A 16,438-nucleotide genomic window follows, 5' to 3' on the forward strand; every position below is an offset into this window, starting at 1 on the left:
CGTTGTTGCTCCGCAACTCATTGTGCTGCTCCTCGTTGGGTCCTGGTCTGGGGGACGGCTCCCTGCAAATATTCCAGTTTACTGTTCACATTCCCGAGTATTTTGGTAGTCCCGTCACGATGTTGACTCCCTCCTGCACCTGCCGGGTCAGCGGGTACCGTTCCTTGTGGGTGCTGGTGATCCACATGTCAAAGGTCACCTGCCGGCCGCTGTGGTAGTCAATCACATGTTTGCCCAGGGCGTTGTTTGTCTGCCGCTTCTTGGTCGCGTCTTGGTGATCTAGTGCTCGGGTGAATCCATTTCGCGCCGATTCACCGATGTAGTAAGAGACCATCGGCTTACCAACTTCGCCCACCACCTTTTCGCCGCTGTCGGCTCTATCGGCTCTATCGGGGATGGTGTCTGGCCCCTTGGTCCTACAGTCGCGGCATTCTATCAGGTAGCAGCAGCTATTTCGCGAGCATGGTCCTCCTCTCTTCCTGTCGGGCCTTGTCTCCGCGCTGCGACACACTAGACAGTCTGCTCTGTTGCACGGCCCTGCCCAGGGATCTTTCATCAACCTTGAGCTCATCTTTTGACCTCCTCTTTCTACGATTTTTACTCGCCATCCGCAAACTGTCCCACTCCTCCCTTCAACCTCCCGCAGCATGTTTGCAAGTCTGCCTCCGTGGGTGGCAGGGACCGGACGAACATGGCGGTTGAGTAGCCACCGGTCTTGAACCACTGGGTCTTGGCCGACAGTTTCTTCTTCCGTCTCTCCTCGGCCGGTCGGTATAAAACGCAGACCATGCAGACTGCAGACTGCAGACTGCAGACCGTGCAGACCGTGCAGACCGTGCAGACTGAGTAATTTTTTTTTCTTCTTTTTTTACATTGTGTTTCACAAAACTTTTGACGAACGGTTTCCGAAGTTCGTTTGAAATTCGCGAAGTTCGCTACGAACTTTAGGGGCAATTTCATTATGTAGTTGTCAATCAAATTACGAACTTCGAAACGAAATTGTGAATTTCACGTGCAGCGAAGTTGAAAGGTTGAGGAGTTCGCAAGTTGAGAATAAGTTTGTCCAGTTTGTTTAATTTGGTGAAATAAATCCGTTCACGGTACAGCAAAAAGCAATCCCAAGTCCAGTAAGGCAGGACATCAACGGACTAAAAAGCAAGGCTGCCCTGAGAATGGTTTGTGGATGTTACAACTGAGTTTTCCCAATGTCACCCGACACCCGACTAAAAATAGATTACAAGTTCTGCCGTGTGCAGTTTCGAAGGAAAAAATTTCAACAGATGAACATATAAAAATACTGTTTGTGTGTGCCGTAAAAATCTTCTAAAGAGAAAAAAACGTTTTCCTTCTTGAATACACATCAGTTTGGAAAATCTGCGGAAAACCAGAACTTTTCAATTCCGTGTTGTTATACTTCTGTGTTTACACAAGACGCAAGTCACGCCATCTGTCTGTTCGTGATAAACTCTGTTCCTCTGAAAGAATTTACATTTGAAAAAAAATAAGCTTTGGTTAAAAATTTTTTTACTAATAAACAACACTTGCTTTGGAACAATTGAAATGTGTATTTATTTACGAATAACTTATATTTTATTATTAAGGACAGTGTAAAATTTTTTGGGGGATTTCTCAAGAAAACCCTGTATTCCCAAAACATAACTTCCAACCGAAGCATTTGTTTACGTTATAAAATTGAACTAGAAACCTGAACTTAACAAATAAACTGCTATATCCGAGCAGTTCGTTTTACCTATAACTTAAAATGTTTCAATGTTTACAGTGTAACGCGCTCTCTGACAGTAGAAGAAAACTCAACAAGCTGGAAGCTAAATAAAATAATCCTTGACCTTGAAGCCAACTTTAGATGTTTTCCTGCCTTCCTGGACTTGAAATTGCCTTTCCTTGTACCGTGAACGGATTCATTTCATTAAATTAAACAAACTGGACGAACTTTTTCTCAACTTGCGAACTCCTCAACCTTTCAACTTCGCTGCACGTGAAATTCACAATTTCGTTTCGAAGTTCGTAATTTGATTGACAACTACATAATGAAATTCCCCCTAAAGTTCGTAGCGAACTTCGCGAATTTCAAACGAACTTCGGAAACCGTTCGTCAAAAGTTTTGTGAAACACAATGTAAAAAAAGAAGAAAAAAAAATTACAGTCTGCACGGTCTGCACCGTCTGCACGGTCTGCAGTCTGCAGTCTGCAGTCTGCAGTCTGCAGTCTGCAGTCTGCATGGTCTGCGTTTTATACCGACCGCTCCTCGGCCTGGTAGGAGCGCGGCCTGTTGATTGGCCGGTCGTTATCCTCCTGATCTTTCGTCATCCTGTCGAACGCCATCATGGCGCTGGTGATGATCTCTTGACGGTATCTGGCGCCGTATCCGCTCGCTCGCATCCTGGCTGAGAATTCCGACAGCAGCTCGGCTTTCTTGCTGTCTGACAAGTCGAGCGAGGTGTTTCTCAGGATCCTCAGTGCTTGTTGCGTCAGTGCTGTCCTCTTCACCTTCTTCGGTATCGCTGATCTTGCCATGATCAGGAGCGGGTTGGCCATAGGCTTACGGTAGAACTGGTACATAACTTTCTCCTTCTTAGTTCCGTTTACTTCTTTCTTTTCAATCCACACCTTAAGGTCGAGGATGGGGAGTTTCCCGTCCTCGTGCTGCGATGGCGAGTCTGCCTCGAGCTGGATCATCGGGCTGATCGAGTTGCCCATGTTCCTCAGCTCTCTCATGGTGCGGGTATCAGCCGGCGTCGTCTTGTCTGCTTCTACCTCTTCCGGCACTACGACGAGCTTCTCTCCGTTCCACCTAGTGCGCAGCGGTAGCACCTCTATGATGATGTTCTGGTCGTCGATGTACCTGAAGTATAGGTGGGGGTTAAGGATGAATAAAATTATTTTGTCCTAAACGGGTTAAAGGATGGGTTGGGAGGGTAGAGGAATACCACTGATACCTTAGGAACTACCAAGGTGACCGAAATGACACCAAAAACCAAAACTCTAGAAAAAATATATTGCAGCGTATAACAAGAGAAAATTTGTTGCGATAGGAAGGAATGACAAATTTGTTTGAAGTACCTTGGAGAGTGCGTGTGGTGACAGCTATAGGTTGTGGCAGTCAAATCCAGAATTTGAAATTAACAAAAGGAAACTAAATACTGTTCATTCGCCTTACAAGTACAATAACATTTTTGATTCTGCTTTCTGTTCGCCCAGAGGGAACCTTTAAAAAGAATCAAAGAAGGCGCAGTAAAACAAGTAATACAATTGACAAAGTTACCTGTCACGCCTATAGAAGTGGTCTCTATTTGCGGTTGTTCACCATCTTAACGTGTAATAACTCTATTGTAAAGTCAGCAACAACATTCCTTTAATAAGGGAATCCCTAGCCGCAATTACTAAATTCAGAAATGAAACATGATTTGAGCAAAAAAGTAAAGGAAGCTTTCTATCATCTTCGGAATATCAGTCGCATTAGGAAATATTTAAGTTTTCATACTGCTGAAATGCTGGTACATGCATTTGTATCCTCCAGATTAGATTTCTGCAATTCACTTTTGTTTGGACTGCCTAAACAAACTTTAAAGAAGTTACACTTACTTGTGACACTTACGCGAAAATGTGAACATATTACACCGGTACTTTATAACCTTCACTGGCTACCTATAGAAGAGCGCATAATATTTAAGCTGCTTCTTATAACATTCAAGTGTTTGATGGGCTTAGCCCCAACGTATCTGTCTGATATGATCAAGAGATATGTTCCGAGACGTAATCTACGTTCCATGAATGGCCATCGCTTGGATGACGTCGTTTATAATTTGCGCAGCTACGGATTTCGAGCCCTTTTTCTGTAGCCTCGCCACAACTCTGGAATGCCTTACCTTTAGAAATTCGATCGTGCAATGGCATTTCAGAGTTTAAGCGCAAACTAAAGACACATCTTTTTAGGAAAGCTTTTAGTTAGATATTTTTATAATTTAGTGTATTTTTACAATTAACTTAGGTGAATTCGTTAGTCTTTTTATTCTTTTTAATTCTTTTATTGATCTTTTATTCTTTTTATTATATACAAATTGTAACTTTTTAAATAAAGATATGTAATTTTTAATTGTAAATAACTTGTAAAGCGCTATTGGTTAGAAATAGAAATAGCGCTATATAAATAAAGTATTATTATTGTTATTATTATTATTATTATTATTATTATTATTATTATTATTATTATTATTATTATTATTATTATTATTAAAAAACTTGTGCCTCCCTACGGGAGATAATCTAATCGGCGCGTGTCGCGTGTCGCGGGTAAAATGTCGCGGGTACACAAAATTGTCGCGGGTAAAATGTCGCGGGTACAAAAAATTGTCGCGGGTCCGAAAAAAAGTTATATTTTTTGTTTTACAGTTTTTCTTAAGTTCAATACCTCATTAAAGATCATTTTAAAAAGATAATAGAATAACAATAACAAGTGGACGAAAAATTGAACTTTACTTTTGCTTTCTAGCTTTTGAACAGCAAATACTACACCAACGTTCAAGATAATAAAATAATAACACAATAGCAATAACTTGTTGACATTGTGTATGTATCATAATTTGGTTTCCCATCGCCACTTTATAACTCTTTTTTTGACGAAAGACTTGCACACATTTCTGTCAAACTTTAGCTAAGTTACGAAGCGAAAAGCGGAAGTGATGCGGGATTTCTGCGTTTGACCGCTGTGAATCGCCTTTAACATTAGTCACTCCTCCACTTTGCGACAGATTGTTTGCTCGTGTTTACAGCTCTATACTTCGTGGTACAAGCTCTATATTTCGTGGTACCGTTCAGACTTTTTCTACTTTGATCACCGTACTCAAGAATCTCTCAGTGGAATTATTTCGAAAGGGCGAAGCCGGCGACAATCTTTCTTCAACCACGCAGAGTTGGCACTGTCTGGAATCTTTTCCATAACCTTGCTGTATACAACACCTGTCTACTACTTCTACTTGGCCTAAAGCTGGTTCTACTTGTATTTTGTTTATTACAAATAAAACGAAAAATCAACCATTGGAACCTCGTTTACGCGATGTAAGCTTACCTTTGACACAGCTGTTCGCAGCGCGTCGAAAAAACAAAGCTGCAAAGGTACACATCGCTTCGTTTAAAATTACACAGACACATATACACACATGCTACCGACAACCTCTACTAGACAAAAAAGTATGGAATAAATACCCTGTGTTACTTTTTTAAAGGCATAAGTATTGGTATAGCACCGAGAAAAAATCGCTTCAATCGAATCAACTAAATTCGCTGGTGAATTCGAGAAAACAGTTGTGATGATACCGGTTCCCACTAGCGACGTACCGGTAAAGCGGAATCGGAAGCGTTTAAAAAACCATAAAATTTTAATAGTCGAAGTCAAAACGACGAACGCGATGGAAGATGAATCGGAATAGAAATGAAAAGGAGACATGCACCCTTGAATGTGTAAGCCTTTAGAATTAGCCACCTGAATGTATTTCTTATGGGCTACTTGTGTCCTTGGCACAGGCGATTTCCATAGCAGCGGAAATATCCGCACAATTGTAATTTATGAACTTTTATTTGAGAATACATTTTTCTTCCCAAATCTCTCTTGGAAATTTAAAATGATGTAACATAAAATCCAGAAAGCGCATTGGACAAATTTAAAACCGCCTGTTAGTATCAGAGCGGACAGCTCGATAAATGACGCGAAAATAGCAACTCTGAAAGCGGATGGTTTGCCTTTGTAATTACTGTGAAGTGGTAAAAAAATAGGGATCAATGTCCTTGAACTTCGTAGGTTTTTGTTTGTTTAATTGAACGGCTGTGTTGGAATTATGTTAGTTACTTGTTTGTCTAATTTTGTTCTCTCTTTATGCAAGCAGAAGTGTTTATTCCATTTCAGGAAGCAAATACACTTTAAAATCTATTACAAGTTATACACTATTGGCTAAGTTTTGAGATATTGTTGTTGGTGCTATAGTTAACGTCAATTTATCATTTATAACGTTCAACTATTTTTGGAAAAATAGAAAAGAAAATAACGTTAGAGTAGTATACTGTTCGAAAATTGCCCATGGAAAACTAGAAAACTAAAGTAAAGTTTAATTTACATTGAAGTACTTGTTATTGTTACTCTATTATCTTTAATGAGGTATTGAACTTAAGAAAAACTATAAAACAAAAAATAAAACTTTTTTCGGACCCGCGACAATTTTGTGTACCCGCGACGATTTTTTGGACCCGCGACAATTTACCCGCGACAATTTTGTGTACCCGCGACGTTTTACCCGCGACACGCGACATTTTACCCGCGACACGCGACACGCGCCGATTAGATTATCTGTCCCTACGGCAGCGAAAATGTGAGTCAATTGAATAGCGATCCCGCCTACTTGGTGAACAAACTCTGCTATCTCTTTAATTACGTACCTGACTTGGTGCAGTTTTCTGTTTGATCTCCTTGAAAAAAATTCTCTTTGGTCACTGATATCTGTTGAAAAGAGAATTCGTATTCAGCATGTGAAGAAGCTAGAAGAGATTGCGGTAAATTTTATACGGACAAATGCAAAAACAAGGTGACTTGCACAAAAATAGTACAATTAAATTTTTCCCTTTCTGAATATTAAACAGCCATAGTGAGTCACTCGATGCAGTGCACGTGCTTTGTTTGGTTTTCTGAAAAATCAGCGGTCCAGGTTTCAACGCAACTTATTCGTTGTAAACCCTATCTGACTTTGAGTCGAACTGATGCATTCATGACGTAATAATGAACTAGCTGCACGCGCCTTATAAGGCGAAGTCCGCGCTTGCACGCGCAGCTGTGTCACGCAATCTCGACGTGTTTACTAATAAAGAAATAACTTTGTTTTTTAACAACAACAAAAATAACAATTCAGCAAATATTTCACTACATTTGGCCAATGAAGCTACAAATCATGATTTGTTCCAAGACATTTGTTGTCCTTAGCGAACATTTTATGACATAAAAACGAACGAATTCGAACTAAAATAGCTAAACATCTGTAACTAATTCTCCAGTGGCAAGTAGTGACCAGTACTTATACCTAATCGTACCTTTTTGGTACGCTTCGGCGGCATATCAGGCGAGTTTGGTCGAGCCATGGTTCGTATTTTGGCGAGACGCAGTCGAGCCAAAATACCCATGGCGAGACCAAACGAGCCTGATATGCCGCCGAAGCGTACCAAAAAGGTACTATTAGGTATTTACCGTACCCAAATTCAGCCAAAAATCCGGTGATATTGTTCACTCTGTCGAAGCCATGCTTGCCAGACACGTAGTGCAAAATGTGTTGACCTGCTTGTATTGATACTTTTTTGGTCTTCAACACTTTTATCAAGTCCTCTTCTCACATTTTTTTACTCGTTTGTTTGGAGTTTCATTCCCTAAATTTTCAAAATCCAAATTCAGCGAAAAATTTGGAAACTCCGACTCCATTGTTTCAGTGTGAATGTTACAGTACTCGTCGGCAAACATCGCGCAATTGGCGAGCGCGCTCAAGTTTAGTTTTGGCGGGAAAGTTTTTCTCATTTTACGACCGGTAAGCACCGGCTAATTTAAAATACTCCTTTCTGTTTTATTGGTAAAACCTCTTTTCAATTCATCGTACGGAAACACTACTTTAATTCAAAGTGACCGTGATATGGTGGCATATCAGGTCAGTGACTTGATATCGTAGGATATCAGGACAGTAGATCGCGCTTCTGATTGGCTACTTGCGAATTTGGGTACGGTAATGGCCAGTAGTGTTATTAATTTTGTCTTGCCCTAATAAGGTAATACTGCCGGCATATTAAATACATTCGAACATCTCTTATGCAACGACCCTAAATGTCAGGCTTAAACGCCGGGCCCCGAATAAACGCTAGGTCTCCAAGCTGTATTTGAAAATAAACCCCTTAAACAATTATTAAAGGTTTAATATACTTAAAAAATAATGTCTAATTATAAATTATAGCTGTCAAAAATAATGAATAAAAATTACTTTTTAGAAACATAGGGCTTGAACAAACTCCTGGAATCAAATAAACGCCGGCTCTATCAGGCCAAGTTTGAAATAAACGGTCTTATATTGACCCATTACCGTACCCAAATTCGCAAGTAGCCAATCAGAAGCGCGATCTACTGTCCTGATATCCTACGATATCAAGTCACTGACCTGATATGCCACCATATCACGGTCACTTTGAATTAAAGTAGTGTTTCCGTACGATGAATTGAAAAGAGGTTTTACCAATAAAACAGAAAGGAGTATTTTAAATTAGCCGGTGCTTACCGGTCGTAAAATGAGAAAAACTTTCCCGCCAAAACTAAACTTGAGCGCGCTCGCCAATTGCGCGATGTTTGCCGACGAGTACTGTAACATTCACACTGAAACAATGGAGTCGGAGTTTCCAAATTTTTCGCTGAATTTGGATTTTGAAAATTTAGGGAATGAAACTCCAAACAAACGAGTAAAAAAATGTGAGAAGAGGACTTGATAAAAGTGTTGAAGACCAAAAAAGTATCAATACAAGCAGGTCAACACATTTTGCACTACGTGTCTGGCAAGCATGGCTTCGACAGAGTGAACAATATCACCGGATTTTTGGCTGAATTTGGGTACGGTAAATACCTAATAGTACCTTTTTGGTACGCTTCGGCGGCATATCAGGCTCGTTTGGTCTCGCCATGGGTATTTTGGCTCGACTGCGTCTCGCCAAAATACGAACCATGGCTCGACCAAACTCGCCTGATATGCCGCCGAAGCGTACCAAAAAGGTACGATTAGGTATAATTGCTGGCAGTGCCAACATGAACCACTGGAAATCCGTCTGCCATCGCGGGTTATCCCGCGGGTGGCTCTCAACCTACCTTATTGTTACTACTATATTTATTCGATTAAACGCCTGATTCGAGGGCGGCGTTTACACGAGGGCGGCGTTAATTTAAAATTCAATTTATTTCTTGCAAGCAAAAGTACGCATGATAACTGATAATGCTGATAATTTGAATTTTAAAAAAGGGAAACATGTTTCAGAGTGCTTGTCAAAAAAGTCATTTTTAATATCTTGAAACATTGTTACAAACAAGGAAAATATCAACATGATGCGGCGTTTATTCGAGGGCGGTGTTTCTTTATTTTTCTGCTCTAAAAGGCGGCGTTTATTGGAGGGTGGTGTTTATTCGAGGGAAGCGTTTAATCGAATAAATACGGTAATCCCCTCACGGGATGGAGTGCCCGCTAGACTCCATCTTGACATCTTACAGTACAATTGATGCTGCTCCAGACGTTTTAATATCAGGCCGCACTGCATGTTCATTTGACTACAGTTCCCAAGTCCACAGTTCACAGTTCCCAAGTCCTGACTCAGTGCCGTTCCAGCAAAATGTCTGGGCTGGGGCTTCTGGGACATTCTTTGGACTGTTCTAGATTTCATTGAGCTCGGATTACTTTGAGGTGTGACTATAGCTGTGCGGAACGATTTCTTTTCGATCTCCTCGGTAAAATTTGAGGAAAATCCAACTATTTTACAACAAGGTTAGTTCACAAACAATCAATTGTACTCTTTCTACAGGGTTGGAAACTAAAATTTCGGAGCACTCGCCATCTGGGCGAGTGATCTTTGAATTGCACTCGCCCAGGTCAGTTTTCACTCGCCCAGTCTCCTTTAGTAAAAAAAAAAAGCCCCCCTCCCCCAACGAATTATAAAATGTTCACCGTGCGTGTCACCGTGGTGGTCGATCGCGATACAGACTGCAACCTATTTCTTAAATGAAAAAATATCCTAAAATAGATCCTAACTCCAAAATAAAAACACAAACACTTACTTCAAACGCACTTTTATTGATACCTATTCCCAAATTCCTGTAGTTTGCAATTTAAGTGTCGAAATTGTACAGTAAAAGCAGCGGGAAATGGCCGTCTTGCAGCGTTCGAGGCTCGGTGGACGAGTCAACGGTATTTATGACCAGAGGTATTACTTTGTACAACTACGTCCATCATGTAACAATCACCAAGCAGAAGCCATTTTTGACTGTTTACGAACGCGAACCAGCTTAGTTGTCATTGTTGGAGATTTCAAAATGTTGGTAGGCTATCGGCTTGTGAACAGTGTAGATTATTTTAAAGTGGAAGGTAAAAAGTTACGCTTATTTTGAATAATATATTCTGGATATGAAAATCGTACTCGCCAAACCGGGCGAGTGTTCTGTGATTTGTACTCGCCCGACAGTTTTCACACTCGCCTGGGCGAGCGGGCGAGCGCTAATTTCCAACCCTGTTCTAACAGCAGGAATGCATTGTTTTACATTTTAATAACTCATTGATCTGTTAACTGCAGCAAAATCACTTCCGCTTTCATTTCGCATTCATCATATTTTGCAAGGAGCTTTTGTCATTTCTGAGCGTTTTTGTCTTCTATACAGGCCCCAAGCCGTGGAATTCAAAGTCAAGATGTGATTTTTCGCCGATTATTTCCTTTTTCAGGTAAGCACTGTAGAAAACGTACGAATTAAGCTTGAGTTGAACTTTCTGAAACAGCATCCCCCGGCTCGTCCCTGAATGCTGCTGAATGATTCGTTTTCACGTCCGATTTAGTGATCAATCAAGTATTATTTAGCCTCTTGATAGTCTGTTGTTTTGTTGTACTCGTCCTTCCCATCGGGATTATCATCGATTGTACTTGGCTTAATACGGTATACAGCCGAGATGCCAACGTCATATATAAGGGAGCGGGGTAAGGGGGGGGGGGGGGAGGTAGTAATGTATAGTATTGTCTTCAAACTTGTGGCTTGACTGCCCTCATTTTGCAGTGCTTGTACATTATTTCAGTTTATCAGTATTTTTATTAAATTGTAAAATACATATATTTATATTTTAATTATGCAGGTCCCTGAAGCTGTGGAATTCAAAACTCAAGATGTGATTTCCAAACATTTCTTTAAATTGCTGGTAAGAATTTTTAGTTAACTTTATTGTGGCATGATTATGAAATAAAACAATCTGAGTTTACTCATGATCAGACCTGTGAAATTAATTATTGATCATTATTATTGGGAGCAGCATGAAGTGGCTTAACTTCAGGCCAAAAATTTTGTTGACTTTAAAAGCACATCAAACAATTATAAACTAGTTTTAAACCAGCATGGAATAAAAAATAATGTGGAGCTCATGAGCAGCAAAACATCTAGAGCTATATATACATTTCACCGATAAAAAGAGCTATGATACAAGTCTCAACAGAAATACTTGCAGTTACGCTGTAATTATAATTGTATACATAGGGGGCAAAAAGTGTTGTAGAAATTAATAAAATTGGAGATTGTCCTCAAAATTTCACAGCTGCATGCCCTTGTAGCTTTCCTTCTCAGCCAACTGTTCATTTTTTTGTACATACTGTTATTATTATACCAATTGCCATAGAAAACACAGCCAATCAGAATACTGGAAAGCCATTGTTTATTTAACAATTACTTACAAACACGTGTTGGATATGAGATGGTAGATAGCCAATGAGGTGCATAGTGCCCAGTTGGCTATATCGATCTCATATCCAACAAGTGCGAGTGGAATAATTGTTTTATAAAAAATGCCCTAAGAATTGCAATATTTGAGCTCCCCAGTTGTTTTCGTTGACACGTATTGGCTACCATTTTTGTGGTCAATGGTATATGAGCTCATAATACACCATTGTCTGTCAAACAATCAAAACTCAGGAATTGCAATATACCATTGCTAGCTTTTAATAATATGGAATATCCCACTTAGCTGTCACTTATATTTTCTCAGTTAATACACACTCTCCGAAATATAATTAAGGCTTGTGTGTAAACCGAGAAAATTCAAGTGACTTGTGGGATATTCCATGCACTTGAAAGCGTTGCATAACTTGCATTTAATGTATAAATTATTTTAAGAGAACCTCGACTATAAAACAGTTAATGCCAAAATAAGTTTACCACAGCCTAAACCATTTTGGTTAAAAGTTGTGGATTCGTTTTATTTTTTTATTTTGTTTCATTTGAATACCACCTGCCTTCAATAATCTGTCAGTTTTTTGTACTTTTGTACTTTTGGATGTTTTGACATCAGTGTGTTGCCGCTAATTATTACAAAGCAGAGGTTCTTTGTGTGAAACAATTTGGTGCCCAACACACTGATGTCATACATATATTACAGTCAAAATACTCAGCCTGTGCCGCCTAGAATGCCAGAATAGTTTTGATTAATGGCGACAAATGGCATTCTTCCTTTCAAACATTCAAATTTATTTTAAATATGAATTTGTAGATCATCCAACCATGAACACGTAAACACGTAAATCTGTCAAAAATTAACCAATTCGGAACTATTTCGGAATTCTAGGTGGCATGTGCTGAGTATTTTGACTGTAAATTATAAAATGGCACCGTGTGAGAAACTTAAAAGCTATAATCTTTTCCCTTTACAGTATGGTTGTAATTAAATACGTTTTCTCACTTGTTCTTGGCGTGTGGTGCTTGAGATAAATGAGACCATTAAAAAGTCATGCAACTTAAAGTTGCTTGTCACGCCAACCGCAGAGAAGTCCCCCGCATTACACCTAACTTGTGTGTTTTTCTATTTGTTTAATTATACGCAATCACGCAACATGGACATTAATTTAAGTAGTTAATAGGCATTATTTAAAAACTCAATGTCAACTTGCCCTAAGAGCAGAGGTTGACCCTTTAAACACATTTAATTCTGAGTGTTGCAATCATCTGTACAGGTGCCAAGTTGTTGAACCTAAGGATCAGATGTGAGAAATGTCTTGTGTTAAGTTCTTTTAATAACAGCTGGTACATTGTGAAGATTTTTTAAAAACCTAATGAATTAAACTACTGTATTTACTTAAATAAGTGTGGCCCTTGCATAAGTGGCGCCCTCGTGTAAGCGTCCCATTTTGTGACATAAAAAATTGATAAATGCCACTCCCAATAAGTGCCGCAGTTCCAATGTGCCAAGTCTATATTCTGGGAATTCCATAGTAACAAAAACCACTTACAAAGCAACTCTAAAACAAATGTGATGTGAGGAATGTCTTGTGTAAAGTTCTTTTAATAACAGGTACATTGTGAACATTTTTTAAAAACCTAATGAATTAAACTACTGTATTTACTTAAATAAGTGTGGCCCCTGCATAAGTGGCGCCCTCATGTAAGCGTCCCATTTTGTGACATAAAAAATTGATAAATGCCACTCCCAATAAGTGCTGCAGTTCCAATGTGCCAAGTCTATATTCTGGGAATTCCATAGTAACAAAAACCACTTACAAAGCAACTCTAAAACAGCATTGGAAAGTTATTTTCATCAACAGTGATGTTCTTTGGTTCGAAGTGATTTAATTTCACTGCTCACCACCCATCGTTCTGATCTCTATCCAGAATTCTTGCAATTTGTCAATTAAGGCGGTGAACTTTGTGAAGGCTGTAAATTAAAGTACCAGAAGAGACAAATATGACAATCAACAGAACAAGATTCTATGTCATGTCCAATTTTTAAATAAACACCACCCCCACTAATTGGTCTGAACTTCCCCACCCCTCTAGAAGCTTTGTTCTTTTGAGACCCTCCCCCCTTGGAATTTTCCAGTGACCTGTGGGGTGGATATGGATATTTTCTGGGACAGTTAATTAACACAGGCAAAATTTCTCATGTCTTGAAAGTTGCATATTTGTCAGTTTACATCAAACCATGCCAGGATTTATGCTTGCTCATCAGTCAAGAGGAGCAAGCAAAGAGGACGAAGGATAATCCGAATAAGTTCATTGTGTCCAACAATTCAGACCACAAATGAAGATCTTGATAAATAGATTGTTATATTTCGGTATGAACTATACCATCATCAGGATTATCCTTCGTCCTCTATGTACTGAAACTGTCATCAGGTACTGGGTTTTGGAATAACATCCGAAATACTGATGAACAATCTTACAAGCATGCTGTCGCATTCGAAAGGCTAAGCAAGAAGTTACTCTCTGCAGAATTAGCTTTACGATTCCTCTACCGCTGTCGCGATGAAGATGTACATCCAAAATTTACTCGCTGAAAGAACCTCAAGAACAAGGATGAGAAAACAAAATATCGTTGCTACAGAAGAATCCTATTCGATAAAATCAGTCACAAAATCAATCTCATCAAGCAGTTAAAGAACGACATCCAATCTGCCGAACATAATTTATCACAGATACCTTGGATGAAAAGAATGATCATCAAACACGCTATCCGAAATTACGTCAAACGAGAAGAAAAGAAGATCCAACAACGACACCAAAAGAAGTTCCAATATTTACTTTCCAAAAAACATCGGAGGAATGGAATCCAACCAAACCCAAACAAGCTTGTACTCAACCTAACTGAAATGGAACTTTCCAACGAGCAGTACTCCGCTCTCCAGTTCGGATTGAAACACGGCATTGCGACATCCCCTTGAGAGCCAGACTTGTTTGCCTCTGCTGAATCCGTCTGGGAACAGTTGACTCGTAACTGCTTGTTGAAGAACAATTTCCACTCAATCGAACGCGCCAAGAACGCCATTCGAGCCTTGACTTTTAACATCCTGGATTTTGACCACAAACGCATATCTCAAGACAACAAACGCATCAAAATCATTAAAGATCTGCAAGTCACCACCGTGATTTTGAAGCCAGATAAAGGAGAAGGTGTAGTCCTAATCTCTAAAGACGACTACATGAAATCAATGAACGACCTGTTTTCTGATCGTAGAAAATTCAAACCCATCAGGAAAGATCCAACCAACAATCGTCTCAACTCCATCCAACGTTATCTCCGTACCCTCGTAAATCGCGGTGAACTGGACAAAGAAACATACAAGAAAATTCGCCCTCAGAACGCCAAACCTGCGCGTGCACACGGCCTTCCGAAGATCCATAAAGCGTATGATCGCTTGCCAAAGTTCCGCCCTATAATCGACACCACGGGTACGACACATTACTCAGTGGGGAAATACTACAACCGAAGCGAACTTCTACAACCACTAACACAGAACGAATTCACTCTAAAGGACACTTTTGATGCTGCCAATCGTATTAAACTAATACCTCCAGAACTGTTTGACCAAGGCTATAAATTCGTATCCTTTGACGTCGAATCCCTCTTCACAAATGTCCCCCTACAACGGACACTCGAGATTATTATGGACAGAATCTACAACAAGAAACTAATCGACACAAATCTCAAGAAATCTACGCTCCGTAAGTTAATTCGTGATACCTGCACAAAAACTGCATTTTCCTGCAACAACCAGCTGTATGAGCAAATCGATGGTGTCAGCATGGGTGGCTCGCTAGGCCCAGTGTTAGCCAATATTATTATGACGGAGTTTGAGGAGACAATTGTCAAGCAACTCATTGATCGAGGACTTATCACCTTCTATTGTAGATACGTTGACGACACACTACTCTTGATAAAACCTGACACAATCGACAACATTCTAGAACTTTTCCACAAGTTTGACAAGAACATCCGCTTTACTTATGATCTCTTTGAAAATACCACTCCGCACTTTCTGGATATCAACATTTTAACTAACGGCATCGGAATCTACCGTAAGGACACCTTTACAGGCCAATACACAAACTTTGATAGTTTCGTTCCATGGCGCCAGAAAATTTCTTGGATTAAAGCCCTAGGCAACCGCATCCACAGTATCTGTTCACCTAATATGCTTAAATCTGAACTAAAACGGCTCAAAACGATCATATCTTGGAACAATTTCCCCTCGCGCATTGCAAACGCGCTAATTCGACGGTTCTCTTACGATGCCCTGAATAAGATCCGTACAGCAGCGAACAAAGACAAGGAAAACTCCATAACCATCTGGCTTTCTGTCCCGTACATCGGAGACAAAACATCCCAACTCTTAAGATCCTTCAAAAGAAAGCTTCGCAGATGTCTTACAAACTCTAACATCGAGATAAAAGTACGCGAGAAAACAACGAAACTATGTTTCTACACGAACAATAAAGATCGAGTTCCACTTCTGAATAAATCACATGTTGTTTACAAGTTTAAATGCCCTGGCTGCCAATCAGCGTACATCGGCAAAACGGACAGAACTCTTTTCGTCCGAACACATGAACACGCAATCTCTGACAAAGAGAGCGCAATTTACAAACACCTGCGAACGTGTAACCATTTACTTTTTATTCGCGATTTATGTAATTTACCGGATAATTTAAACACTGACATTGCTCCACCTTCTATCAGTAATGACAAAGAATACTTCACCCATGTTGTCCGTGATAATACAACGGTATTAGACTGTGACCACAACTGGAATCTTCTTCTATACAAAGAGGCTTATTATATCAAACGCCTAGCACCTTCCCTAAACAATGGACTAAAATCCAGCAGAGAACTCTATCTATTCTCCTGAG

At 39.8% G+C, this 16,438-nt stretch overlaps 2 protein-coding genes across 8 annotated transcripts in view; one reads left to right on the top strand and one right to left on the bottom strand.

Moving 5' to 3' along the window:
• Positions 1-16,438, top strand: part of LOC144666201 (uncharacterized) — a 71,672-nt gene that overhangs the window by 42,256 nt on the left and 12,978 nt on the right. Inside the window, exons 1-3 of one of the 6 annotated variants that reach the window (XM_078527583.1) lie at positions 9,450-9,557; positions 10,445-10,505; positions 10,908-10,970. The exons of 4 other annotated variants lie outside the window; for them this stretch is intronic. The gene's annotated coding sequence lies outside the window, so the exon portion shown is untranslated. Of the gene's footprint in view, positions 1-9,449; positions 9,558-10,444; positions 10,506-10,907; positions 10,971-16,438 lie in introns of those variants that run through there. One more of the 6 variants, XM_078527585.1, reaches the window with a different exon arrangement.
• LOC144666275 (uncharacterized) lies at positions 598-6,720 on the bottom strand. Of its 2 annotated transcripts, XM_078527691.1 has the most exons (4): positions 6,616-6,720; positions 6,448-6,508; positions 2,261-2,863; positions 598-754 (listed from the first exon to the last, which is right to left on the bottom strand). In XM_078527691.1, the coding sequence occupies exons 3-4, from the start codon at positions 2,734-2,736 to the stop codon at positions 598-600; spliced, it is 633 nt and encodes a 210-aa protein (XP_078383817.1). In that variant the 5' UTR covers positions 2,737-2,863; positions 6,448-6,508; positions 6,616-6,720. The 2 variants fall into 2 exon arrangements, with proteins under 2 accessions (XP_078383817.1, XP_078383818.1); XM_078527692.1 differs by lacking the exons at positions 6,448-6,508; positions 6,616-6,720 and adding an exon at positions 3,284-3,314.

The sequence above is a fragment of the Oculina patagonica genome, chromosome 9 (assembly GCF_052425735.1).
Source record: "Oculina patagonica isolate OP01 chromosome 9, crgOcupat, whole genome shotgun sequence".
In the NCBI taxonomy this organism is placed as follows: domain Eukaryota; kingdom Metazoa; phylum Cnidaria; class Anthozoa; order Scleractinia; family Oculinidae; genus Oculina; species Oculina patagonica.

Excerpts from the sequence above, each read along its gene's own strand:
- LOC144666275 (XM_078527691.1), bottom strand. The coding sequence starts at position 2,736 with ATGAGAGAGCTGAGGAACATGGGCAACTCGATCAGCCCGATGATCCAG. Across the intron at positions 755-2,260 it reads TCCTACCAGGCCGAGGAGCG|ACGGAAGAAGAAACTGTCGG; the intron begins GTCGGTATAAAA and ends GGCCGAGGAGAG.